The sequence below is a fragment of the Triturus cristatus genome, chromosome 5_1 (genome assembly GCF_964204655.1).
Source record: "Triturus cristatus chromosome 5_1, aTriCri1.1, whole genome shotgun sequence".
Taxonomy (NCBI): domain Eukaryota; kingdom Metazoa; phylum Chordata; class Amphibia; order Caudata; family Salamandridae; genus Triturus; species Triturus cristatus.
This window is the reverse complement of record NC_140587.1, coordinates 855,745,568-855,759,484: the sequence shown is the minus strand read 5'-3', so window position 1 is coordinate 855,759,484 and position 13,917 is coordinate 855,745,568. Positions and strand designations below refer to the sequence as shown.

General features: G+C 36.7%; 1 protein-coding gene across 1 annotated transcript in view; it reads right to left on the bottom strand.

Annotated features, from left to right (window-relative positions):
• The window catches only part of LOC146831551 (uncharacterized), a 116,831-nt gene extending 105,256 nt beyond the window's left edge, over positions 1 to 11,575 (bottom strand). Inside the window, exons 1-2 of the mRNA XM_085603940.1 lie at positions 11,466 to 11,575; positions 1,856 to 7,550 (exon numbers count right to left, since the gene is read on the bottom strand). Of these exons, the coding sequence (XP_085460066.1) occupies positions 1,856 to 7,507 (5,652 nt within the window). The 5' untranslated portion in view covers positions 7,508 to 7,550; positions 11,466 to 11,575. The remainder of the gene's footprint in view (positions 1 to 1,855; positions 7,551 to 11,465) is intronic.
• Positions 11,576 to 13,917: the final 2,342 nt, after the last annotated feature.

The following is a 13,917-nucleotide window of genomic DNA, read 5'->3' as shown; positions in this document are numbered from 1 at the left end:
CTTTTTTTTTTTTTTACCGTACGCGTACGGTAAGCGTACCTTTTTTTTTATTTTTTAAAAAAAACACTAAAAATCATTTTTCACATTACAAGGTCCTTGAAAGACTACAATTATTACTATTGACTTACCATACTCACTGAAAAAAATATTTATTCATTTGTTTTTTTAAAAAATAGTTTTTAAAATGGTTGTAGTTTACGAAAATTTTCTATATCGATCTGAAAAAAAAGAAAAAAGTATTAATATTTTTAAAACATTTTATAATACAGTACACATATTTACATTTTTTTCCAAAAAATATTTTTGCCTTATTTTTGCTGTTTTCAGAATATATTGCATTTCACTATAAATTGTGAAAGCAATTGCATTCATCATTTTACAGCGGGCAAAAAAAAATAACAATCTCAAAGATTGTATTAAAAAAGCCCAGAATCTCTTCTCACTTAAACTTATCATTACAGAAATGCATATTATTCTTAAAAAATGTCATCTAAAAACAATACTTTTTTCTTTAAAATACCGTCTGATATTTTTGTTTCAGAAGTACATTCACAATAATATATCTCAAATAACTCCAAAATACATCTGATTTTATTTCCTTTAGGCCAAATAGTATTTTTTATTCTTTCCCTGGAATAAATTTCCAAGGGAAAACCATTAAAATTCTAAAGTTTAATCTGTCCAGATCTCACCGATTCTCTGTAACATTTTGGTTCACGAAAATTTTTCGAATAATTTATTTAGTCCACAATAGAATTGCTTACTTTTCCACATGGCCAAATAGTAATTTTTGAAATCATTTTTGAAAAAATTTCCAGTGGCAGTCCAATAACATTCCAAAATTTAAAATGTGCAGAAGTTACCGATAATCTCTAAATTATTGGTTTTTCAAAATTGCATTAAAAATTTAAAAAGTCCACATTACAATTGGTTATCTTTCCTTTAGGCCAAATGATAATTTTAAAAATCTTTTTTCTACAAAATTGCAATGGTAATCCTGTAAAATGGTAAAATTATTTTGTCCAGATCTTGCCAAGTCTCTCTAAAATTTAGGTTTCAGGAAGATTAGATAGGAATTTGCTAAATCAAAAGGCAAACGTTGTTTGAAAATCAATTGGGAATCATTACACAGTGTCCATCCTTTTTCACATTTTAGATAAACTGTGTAATGTCCAGAAGTAACAGTAGGTCCATCATGGAAAATTATTGCAACAGTTACAAAAGTTTTTCCTGAAATTGATAATTGCTGTCCTGTAAACTTCTTTATTAAAGTATCCAATTTTGATCCATCAGCTCTACATCGTTGCATCATTAAAATTACATACTGTCCGTATTCCCTTAAAATTAATGTTGATAACATGTCAGAATTACACTCACCACATTTCATGCTATGATTAGCATCTTTAACTAAGTTTGCAAAAGTGACTGTTTTACTCTCTGGCAATGTCAAATAAATAAACCTTTCATTATCAACAATAGAACCACTTATATTATAACAATTATCACAACTATGTTCCCATTTATAAGAGAGACCAAAAAAAATGTCAATGGGAACTCCTTCTTCTTCCACTACCTGAAGAAAATACATCAAAAATTCGTGAGCATCTTGCTGTTCATTTTGAGAAAACTGTGTTCGTCCTGAACATACATCTAAAAGTTTTCTAATATCAGTAGCACTTTCTATTTGAGTTTTATCTTTACTCAGCTTTTGAAAAAGGAGACTGAGCTCTGAACAGAATCTTTTTCCCTGATTTATTATTATCTGCTCTTGCAAACTTTCCAGATAAAAAGCAACATTCAGCACTACATTTGCGTAGCAGTTGACACCAGAGCTATTTTCAAAATGACATCCTACAACCTGTTCTTCATTTTCCTTATTCTTTTTGCTTGCAATTACATCACTCCTCTTTTTTTTCCTCTTCTCTACATCTTCATTACAGATATTCTCATTTCTCCTTTTACGAGAAACTACACGTTTCTCCAACACAGGATACTGACCTAAATGAGGAGCATAGCTTCTTCTTAATCTATTATACTCCTTTACACAGTTTGTATCAGCACTAACTTTTGAGTCATCGAAGTCTATCATGAATAAACCTGATAATGTTTTGACTCGTGACAAAGCAACATATGCCATACCTTCTTTGAACACACTAGATCCAATGTTCACAAATGCACAATCTACAGTCAATCCTTGAGACTTGTGAATAGTTACAGCATATGCTAGAGAAAACGGAAACTGCTTCCTACGTACATATAAGTCTTTCACAAGCATGAAACGAACTGAACAACGACAAATGTCTTTAACTTCCTCTATCTGATCAAATTTTATTTTTAACCATTCAATTCCATCTTTTTTCTGATAATTAATAAAACCCACAACTCTTCCCATCGCTCCATTTACTAAGCCTTTTTCAACATCCAAATTTCTCCTTAAAAACACTCTACAGTTCATGCAAACATATAGATTTTTTTCTAATCCTGCTGTTTTGGAGATGTTCTTCTCTAGTGAGTCCAATTTATTTTTCAGTTTGCCTGTTACTGTGACAGTAATTCTTCCATCCTCAATTTTGTCCACTGCTTCCAATTTCCTGATCTCTTCCTTTTCCAATTTCAAAAGCTCCTCATTAAATATTGAGCATTCACGTAGAGTTGGCATTAAGCAGATGACACTTTTGTTTTCTGCAATATTCTTGTATATTTTCTCTGCAACTATTTCTTCCTTTGGAAATAAGTTATGTAACAGCCGACTCTGTAATGCTTTTTTCCCAACTTCTGTGAGTAGTCCAATCCTGATATCTTTCAGAATACTTCCATATTCTTCATCGTTTGCTTGCCTCATATTAGTTGTAAGTTCCTTGTACTCAAAGAAGGACCAAATATTTGTATTTCCAATGCTTCCCAATGACTTCTTCGTGTCTTCATGTGTCACAGTATTAAACACTGGTTGTCCTTTAACCGGAGTAAGTTGCAAAAGATCCCCAAAAACTATGACGTGTTTTCCACCAAATAACACGTCATAGTCTGTCTTCAAAATTTGCTGCATTCTTAAATGCACAAAGGCAAGCATTAAGTTTGATACCATGCTCACCTCATCAATAATGAGAACTTGCATCTTCTTCAATACTCTTGAAACTTCCAAGCATGCTTCTCCAGTTAGCTTGTTGAATTGTATTTTGTTCTCATGCTCCACTGGTAACATTAGCAAACGATGTAAGGTGATTCCTTTTATGTTATATGCTGCTAACCCAGTTGGAGCAGTAACCACACAAGACAAAGTAGAATCTGTTTTTTGCTTTAGGTAGCTTCTGATGACTTTAATTAGGAAACTTTTTCCAGTGCCAGCTTGTCCGCTTACATACATCCTGATTGGATGAAATGATGTGCATGAGCACTCTTTTTTTTCATGTAGAAATCCGTGATCAATTTTGTTTTTGATCTCTTCATAAATTTGTTGCTGCTCTTGATTCAGTTGTCTTTCCAAATTTTCTAAGTCTATAAATTCTTCTTGAGCTTGATTCATAGCCGTTTCCACTTCATTCATGGCTATTGATGCTTCATTTTCAACGATTGGTTGTCCTAGGGGATCTTGACTGTATGTTCCTGAACTTTGGCTGTCCTGAGAACTGTCTCTAGCAATTTCTGCTGCAATTGTAGTTTCCTGTTCAATTTCTTCATTTAACATTTGCAGATAAGTTGAGAATGTACTGCATTGTATGCTGTCTTTGCAAGCATTAAAAGAATCTTCATAGCTCTGGAATTCTCCCAGTAGTTCATCCTCTGAACGCCATGGTTTAAACAACTGTAAAAGAGCCAAGTAGTAAAATTCTTTCTTGTCGGTAGTGTCGCAACTCAGCTTCCGGTGATTTATCAAACTTCCTTTGGTTTGCTTCACCAAACATCCTTCTTCACCAACGACTTTATATTTTCCATTATTGATGTCTTCTGCAGCTTTCCGTGAATAAATGTAGTTCTGCAGCACTTCATAGAGACACATGTTCTCCAGATGATGACTTCTCTTGGGATAATATGTGTCCAACATGTTTGTTTTCAATATATCTGTACTTTCAGGTTCGAACTGTGCCAAATATTCAATTTCTCCAACAGATTTCAGTACCCGATTTCTCATTGCTGCAAGGCCTAAACTTGCCCAAATTATTCTTCTTGACTTCGAGTAGAGACTTGCAGAAGATAATCTATCTGAACATTCGTAGGATCCAATTTCTCGATGCGATAACATCTTCAAACTGAAACTGTACAGCTTCTTACTGACAGTCTTCTCGTGAGAAATCTCTTCCCACATTTCCTTCAATTCTGTTTTTTCTGATTTCGTAATGTAAGACGTTACATATCGAGCAACAGCAATGGAATTGTCAGCAACATACTGTATATCCATGTTAGCGTTCCACATGGATAAAATGACTGGGTTGTAGTCATTTATATTTTTTGATTCTTCTTTTCTTTTAAGGTTGTAGGTATTCTTAGGTGATTTTCTTGTGATAGTATGTCTCACAGCTGACATAAAACTGTTGACTCTTCCATTTGTAAGAACAGGTCTAGGAAATCCAAATCGACATTTAGTGTAGTATTTTTCTTTGCTCTTGTATTTCCGTCGACAGTATTTTCCACACCGATGACTTTGGAAACGTAGAACTTGCTCCTTTAACTTGTACTCTTCTGTGCTTTTAGGTATAGCACATGTTGCATATTCTTCAATGTAAGATAACACTGCTTCATCAGTATCTGTTCCAAACTTTGGGGCATCCTTGATCCACAGCAGCATATGAATATGAGGAGCACCTCTTGCCTGGTACTCTTTTCTCCAAAAGAAATCCACTACTTCTCCAAGGGGTGGATTTTTTTTATTGCAGATGAAGGACATCATAGCCTCAAATCTATGATTGAAATATCTGCAAACATTAACCGGATCCAATGAGCACAGTTCTCCTGCTGTCTTGTATTCGATGTTTTCAATGTTTGAATTGGCCTCTCGTAGAAAATCCAGTAAATCATCCCAAGCGTACTCGGCGCAGCTTAGGGTAAGGAACCATGTTGGTGTTCCTAAATTGCGTAACATGCATTTTAGTTCACCATGGCGTCGGTACCAATATTCATTTGTCCCACGCTGACAAGCCATCAGATTGATCAGTTGTGTTTCCAAATGATCATCTCGGTGCTGCACTTTCTCCATAAAATCCTTAGCAGACACATTTTGTAAATGTACTCCACTTTTTAAAATGTGATTTACTGCATAAGACAGTGCAGACAAGTCGCTTTCAAATAAAAGATGGAACAAATAAGGGATACTTTGTCGAAATCTGGGATCTTCAGCATATAGTCTTGTAGTCCGATACTCAGAAGCTGGAATCTGTTCCGGACGTTCATCGTATCGTCCTCCTTTTCCTTTAGGAAACAGCTGGGGAAAACATCGAGCTTCCAAGCTCTCCTCCCATACACTCACGGGATTTCCTTTTGCTTTCTTCATCTGAAAGAGATCAATATTGTCTCCCATAACTTCTTTCGAATGGAGAGGATGTATGCTAAAATGTTCATAAATTTCTTCTTCCTTTGACTTGTCCACTTTTTCAATTTGTCCACTTGGTGTTTCTGTATCTCCTTGTAAATCTTCTTCTTCTTCTTCTTCTACTATATAAATTGATTCATACCATTTGTTATTTTTTTTCAAATACAAATTTGCTCTTTGTACTTTCCGCACATCTACCAGCTCCTGCCAAATCTTCTTATTCTTTGTAGGTACACCATTAACCAGAATAATTAATGGTTCAGTTTCCAAAGTATCCGCATCAATAGTTTCCATATTTTTTTTCAAATCCAAGGGCAAATACACCACTCTACCTTTTAAACCTCTCAGTAAATCTGAAGGAGGTAATTTACCAGTTTTGGGCTCCATACGTACTATGGTCTGGAACGGATGAACACATTGAATGAGTATAGACTCATATGTATTTAATTCAGAAAGTTCAGCAGGAATAGCATCCAATTCTAAATTATTATGTACAGCTCTGGTCGGCATTCTATTTTCCTCTAACTTGTTGTAGCAGTATTTACAAATACGCTGATCTTCACCCAATTCAAAACAATTTTCAAGAAATATATATGTTGCAAAATCCATCCACTTATAATTATCTTCATTTTCACTCTTTCTGTAGAGATCAACATTCCTAGTTTGTTTTCTATAATGAGTTCTGCGGCAACAAATACAAGTAACATTTGGTCTTTCATTAGAGACTATTGCAAATTTTGTTATGTGATCATTAAATGTCTTACTTACACAAGGTTCTACATTCTCTTCCACTTCTGCCTCATTTACTGTGTCCTTCTCTGCACTGTTTTGTTCAGGACCAAAGTAACAAAACTGAATTTCATCAACAACCTTCTCTACATCTGATACCGTTCCTCGGAACAGAGCCCTATTCAATTCATTTAACTTTATTGCTGGACTTTTGGCAAAATACAACCGTCTCACAAACTTTCTCATTTCAGTATGATGAACAGCCAGCATCCTAAAATGATGGAAAACACTATTGCACACTTTTCTAGATAGACAAGCAAGAGAATGACCCTGCAAACCAGTATTCTCTCTCACTCTGCATGGATCCAGACTTTGAAGCACCTTAATCTTTTGTTTTACACTTTTTTTACTATATTCTCTTAGAAACTCTCGAAATCTGTCAATAGATTCCTGACGCACAGTGCAAATACTACTACAATTCCAAGTGTACACTGGGGCTTTAGGACGTCTCCCCATTGCCTCATCTGCCATCACTTGTACCTCATCTCTTGGAACCATTATCTCCTTCTCCATTATGCAACCATTTTTTACTTCGTATGAACGACCTCTGGTGTCAACTGCATGCAGCAAACTATTACTTTGAAAATAGCTCTCTTCATTAAAAAAAGGTTCACTACTTGAGCTATGCATCCACTTTCCTAAAAACACTTTACAAAAATTTGTTCTGTTCACTACTCTTTTGCTTTTGCTTTGTGATTTCAGTACATTAACCATTTTATCTAATGTACGCATCCTATTCAAAATTAATATGAATAGTTTCCTTTTTAATTCTAATGCCTTTGCTGCAATGGCTTCAATTTCTTTTTTTCTCTTATAATATTTAGCCTTTTGCTTATATTTCTTTATATCCTTTATCAAATTGGACATAACTCTTCTCTGAAACATTTTTCTACGTATCTCTTTAAATGCTGTTTTTCTGTTTATGTTAAACTTTTCAATTGCAGAAGGTATATTTGCATTAACTAAATCCTCAATTTTTTGCTGTTCTGTAGGTTTTGTTACATTTTTCCGAGAACAGACATTTTGTACATTTTTGTTTGTTTTCAATATTTTGTTTAGGAATTGTCTTTTTTGCTTACCAGAAGATTTTTTCTTTTTCCCAACATCAGCATCTTCTACTAACTTTGGTCCTCCAGTTGTCCTCAAATATAGTTTTTTTTTTAGCGTTTTTTGAACTCGAGATTTTGTAGGCATCTTAAATTTTGTTCACTGTTCTTCAGCAATACCTGCAAAAAAACTAAAAAAAAAATTCTTTATTGTATTTAAATATATTACTACATTTCTTTTCACAATAGTCACAAAACGAAATTTCTTTGCCAATTTGAATGCACACAAACTCCTCTTTTTTTTTGGGCAAGTGAAAATCTGTATAACAAACTGTCACATTATGAAACCAAGCTGTTTTTTTTTCAGACCACCACCGTGTGTATTCTCTGTGACTGCCTACACTCCAGCAGGGGCAACCAGCCTTAGTGATGCTGAATGTATTTGCATTACAGACTTAAACCTGAAAACCCCACTCGCTTCTAATTACTGTGCATGACTATACATGGCAAGCACATGGGTGTGTGCTAAACCTCTGCTTCTTCCCCCAAAAATTCGCTCCTCTTTTCCATCTACTGCAACTGTGAAATCACCAGAGCAAGACGCAATACATTTCTGCCTATAATTCTTCTATGCACACAGAGTCATGTTTTCACATTAGTGCCAAAACGAAATTTCTTTGCCAATTTGAAAGCACACTTACTGCTCTTTTTTTTTCGGGCCAAGTGAAAATCTCTTTTTACACTTTGAAATCACTTTTACAGACTGACACATTCTGAAACCTTTTTTTTTAAATTTATTTAAATGCACATGTCCAAGCTGTTTTTTTTTCAGACCACCACCGTGTGTATTCTCTGTGACTGCCTACACTCCAGCAGGGGCAACCAGCCTTAGTGATGCTGAATGTATTTGCATTACAGACTTAAACCTGAAAACCCCACTCGCTTCTAATTACTGTGCATGACTATACATGGCAAGCACATGGGTGTGTGCTAAACCTCTGCTTCTTCCCCCAAAAATTCGCTCCTCTTTTCCATCTACTGCAACTGTGAAATCACCAGAGCAAGACGCAATACATTTCTGCCTATAATTCTTCTATGCACACAGAGTCATGTTTTCACATTAGTGCCAAAACGAAATTTCTTTGCCAATTTGAAAGCACACTTACTGCTCTTTTTTTTTCGGGGGCAAGTGTATATCTCTTTTTTCAATTTGAAATCACTTTTACAGACTGACACATTCTGAAACCTTTTTTTTTAATTTATTTAAATGCACATGTCCAAGCAGTTTTTTTTTCAGACCACCACCGTGTGCATTCTCTGTGACTGCCTACACTCCAGCAGGGGCAACCAGCCTTAGTGATGCTGAATGTATTTGCATTACAGACTTAAACCTGAAAACCCCACTCGCTTCTAATTACTGTGCATGACTATACATGGCAAGCACATGGGTGTGTGCTAAACCTCTGCTTCTTCCCCCAAAAATTCGCTCCTCTTTTCCATCTACTGCAACTGTGAAATCACCAGAGCAAGACGCAATACATTTCTGCCTATAATTCTTCTATGCACACAGAGTCATGTTTTCACATTAGTGCCAAAACGAAATTTCTTTGCCAATTTGAAAGCACACTTACTGCTCTTTTTTTTTCGGGGGCAAGTGTATATCTCTTTTTTCAATTTGAAATCACTTTTACAGACTGACACATTCTGAAACCTTTTTTTTAAATTTATTTAAATGCACATGTCCAAGCAGTTTTTTTTTCAGACCACCACCGTGTGTATTCTCTGTGACTGCCTACACTCCAGCAGGGGCAAACAGCCTTAGTGATGCTGAATGTATTTGCATTACAGACTTAAACCTGAAAACCCCACTCGCTTCTAATTACTGTGCATGACTATACATGGCAAGCACATGGGTGTGTGCTAAACCTCTGCTTCTTCCCCCAAAAATTCGCTCCTCTTTTCCATCTACTGCAACTGTGAAATCACCAGAGCAAGACGCAATACATTTCTGCCTATAATTCTTCTATGCACACAGAGTCATGTTTTCACATTAGTGCCAAAACGAAATTTCTTTGCCAATTTGAAAGCACACTTACTGCTCTTTTTTTTTTCGGGCCAAGTGAAAATCTCTTTTTACACTTTGAAATCACTTTTACAGACTGACACATTCTGAAACCTTTTTTTTTAAATTTATTTAAATGCACATGTCCAAGCTGTTTTTTTTTCAGACCACCACCGTGTGTATTCTCTGTGACTGCCTACACTCCAGCAGGGGCAACCAGCCTTAGTGATGCTGAATGTATTTGCATTACAGACTTAAACCTGAAAACCCCACTCGCTTCTAATTACTGTGCATGACTATACATGGCAAGCACATGGGTGTGTGCTAAACCTCTGCTTCTTCCCCCAAAAATTCGCTCCTCTTTTCCATCTACTGCAACTGTGAAATCACCAGAGCAAGACGCAATACATTTCTGCCTATAATTCTTCTATGCACACAGAGTCATGTTTTCACATTAGTGCCAAAACGAAATTTCTTTGCCAATTTGAAAGCACACTTACTGCTCTTTTTTTTTCGGGCCAAGTGAAAATCTCTTTTTACACTTTGAAATCACTTTTACAGACTGACACATTCTGAAACCTTTTTTTTAAATTTATTTAAATGCACATGTCCAAGCTGTTTTTTTTTCAGACCACCACCGTGTGTATTCTCTGTGACTGCCTACACTCCAGCAGGGGCAACCAGCCTTAGTGATGCTGAATGTATTTGCATTACAGACTTAAACCTGAAAACCCCACTCGCTTCTAATTACTGTGCATGACTATACATGGCAAGCACATGGGTGTGTGCTAAACCTCTGCTTCTTCCCCCAAAAATTCGCTCCTCTTTTCCATCTACTGCAACTGTGAAATCACCAGAGCAAGACGCAATACATTTCTGCCTATAATTCTTCTATGCACACAGAGTCATGTTTTCACATTAGTGCCAAAACGAAATTTCTTTGCCAATTTGAAAGCACACTTACTGCTCTTTTTTTTTCGGGCCAAGTGAAAATCTCTTTTTACACTTTGAAATCACTTTTACAGACTGACACATTCTGAAACCTTTTTTTTTAAATTTATTTAAATGCACATGTCCAAGCTGTTTTTTTTTCAGACCACCACCGTGTGTATTCTCTGTGACTGCCTACACTCCAGCAGGGGCAACCAGCCTTAGTGATGCTGAATGTTTTTGCATTACAGACTTAAACCTGAAAACCCCACTCGCTTCTAATTACTGTGCATGACTATACATGGCAAGCACATGGGTGTGTGCTAAACCTCTGCTTCATCCCCCAAAAATTCGCTCCTCTTTTCCATCTACTGCAACTGTGAAATCACCAGAGCAAGACGCAATACATTTCTGCCTATAATTCTTCTATGCACACAGAGTCATGTTTTCACATTAGTGCCAAAACGAAATTTCTTTGCCAATTTGAAAGCACACTTACTGCTCTTTTTTTTTCGGGGGCAAGTGTATATCTCTTTTTTCAATTTGAAATCACTTTTACAGACTGACACATTCTGAAACCTTTTTTTTTAATTTATTTAAATGCACATGTCCAAGCAGTTTTTTTTTCAGACCACCACCGTGTGTATTCTCTGTGACTGCCTACACTCCAGCAGGGGCAACCAGCCTTAGTGATGCTGAATGTATTTGCATTACAGACTTAAACCTGAAAACCCCACTCGCTTCTAATTACTGTGCATGACTATACATGGCAAGCACATGGGTGTGTGCTAAACCTCTGCTTCTTCCCCCAAAAATTCGCTCCTCTTTTCCATCTACTGCAACTGTGAAATCACCAGAGCAAGACGCAATACATTTCTGCCTATAATTCTTCTATGCACACAGAGTCATGTTTTCACATTAGTGCCAAAACGAAATTTCTTTGCCAATTTGAAAGCACACTTACTGCTCTTTTTTTTTCGGGCCAAGTGAAAATCTCTTTTACAGACTGACACATTATGAATCCACCATGTGTAACTACAACAAAAACAATTCCCATTTCTATTATTCATTTCTTAAGTTACCACATACATCCCCTCTCAAACTGTAAACTCACCTTTAAAATTAGTTAGTTGTGAAAGAAATGTGTCACTCAAACAGCAGATTATCAGAGCCAGGATCTCTGTTCTGTACACCTCTCTCCTCTCAGCAGAACCAGATAATGGCAAACTTTCCCTCTATTTTTCCACACATATACATGTAAGTTTCAAATCTCAGTGCTTCCCCCTTTTTTTCAAATGTAATGACACATTTCTATTGGTTGAAAACCAACCCTTTTCCAAAAGTACCCTGCCCCCAACTTGACTTCTGCCTAGTACCCTTCCCCCAACTTGACTTCTGCCTGCTACCATAGCAACAGCTCATGGAACACTGCTGTGTGCAGTTAGGTCAGAAGTTCGACACACAATGTTTCAATTCCACAGAGCAAGAGTGCTTGACTTTTCAAACCTAACTGCAAATCCATAGTACTGTTCTTTGGTTACACATTTTTTTGTACCAATACAAAACATGCTTCTATTAATTTTCACATACAGCCTAGTTTTTTTTCTAGAATGGTATGAAACAGCCAATCAGTTCTTTTTGTTTTGTAAAAAATATGTATGCCTCCATTTCCAAACTGTCTTTCTTTTCATATTGCCATTCTACTGAAAGACACCTCCTGAGTGCATCCAGTTCTCCTTTGAAGATGTTCACAGTGTGGATTGTAGGGCACAGCTATGTCTTCTGGAGTGAAAAGTTTGCAGAGAAAACAGATATGGTGAGAGACCTTGCTTTGCCAAATGTAGACATTAAATGGATTGGTCAGAGAGGGTTAAAGTGGCACCAATTGATGCCATTGGTGAAATCCTTCATGCAAATCCAACACCCTGACCTCATAATAGTGCACTGTGGTGGCAATGACCTAGGCACTTTGACTGGGGTAGGTCTGGAAATGCTTATGAAGGACACCTTTGCACAACTGTTTACACTTTTCCCTAAAACTGCCTTTGTGTTTTCCAACATATGCCAAAGGCAAAAATGGAACTGGTCCAATCATTTCTGTCCACAGATTGACAAAGCAAGAAAGCACGTCAACAAATCTGTTTCTGCTTTCCTCCGTGACTATGGTATGGGTGCCATTTACCACAACAACTTGCGTTACGACATGCAAGACATTTATAGAGGAGATGGTGTGCACTTCAATGATGAAGGGAACAGAGTCTTCCTCTTGAACCTTAGACTCTGCATCGGTACTTACTTGTAGGTACCACTAAAAAAATGACTCCATAAACACAACAGCTCTTTTTAGAGCTCCCTAATTTCTAAACTCTTAAATCTGATTTTCATTTATTTATTTTTATTTTTTTTACCGTACGCTTACCGTGAGCTTACCGTACGCGTACCCCGTGATTTTTTTTAAAATCAATAAATGTTTTTTTTGTACTTTTCTGTCCTTCTTTGACCCCCTTACAATTGTTAGGGGGTCTGTAACTCTCCTCATTGCCCCCTTTCCTTGTTTTCACTCTTTTTTTTCAGAGTGAAATACACAAAATGGCGGCCGCCGCTTCCTGGTTTCGGCCGATTCGAATGTTTACTAAGATCTAAGAGCCAATCAGAATCGCGCTCGCGCACGCCACCGTACGCTTACCGTAAGCGTACGGTAAGCGTACCGTAAGCTGGCTCAGATATATATATTGATTTAAAGGCTATTTTCTCAAAATCAACTGAACTGATTTACACCAAACCTACAAAAGGCACTTCCTTGACCTACGGACTACCTCTCTGCCAAATTTCTAGTAATTCTGTTCAGCCGTTCGGGCTGTAGCTCGTTCTAAAGGTCCTATGGCAAAATGCTTGGGAAAAACGCGTTTTGGGACCCCCCTTTTATCTCAGCCCCCGCTTGACGGATCCCCCCGAGACTTTCAGGGTAGGAGCGGAGCGTAGCGCCCCACCTATTTTGAGAAATTCGCGAGGATTCGTCGACCGGCGCCAAAGTTATTCAAAATAGAATGTTGAGGTTTTCCTATGGAAACGTGGTCCTAACTATAACTACCTACTGGCGACCGCCAGTAGGTAATATATATATATATATATATATATATATATTTAAATTGTAAAAATGTGAAAAATGGATGGAAGACTCACACATCTTTCCAACTAAGACATTACCAAAGAGAAACAAAATGTAGCACTTGCAGCAGGTTAGTGTGTGTGCGATGTATGTATGTGTGTGTGTGTGTGTTGAAGGTGTTGCAGTAGAGGAGGTGAAATGAAGTATGTTCAGGAGAGAGTGAAAAAATGGGGCACAAGAAGAAAGAGATTACATGTGAGATATGCATATTGAATATTTCAGAAAGCTTTGGGGACAAAAAGGATATGTGTTAAGAGAAGATATTTTCATTTCACATTATCTTAACAAAATCATTGTTACTCATTTGTTTGATACAGCTAAAACGCATTGGCAAAGCCAATAGGTCTGGCTTGTTTCAGTCTTGGGTCCCATTGTTGTGTTATGCCTGATGTAGGAA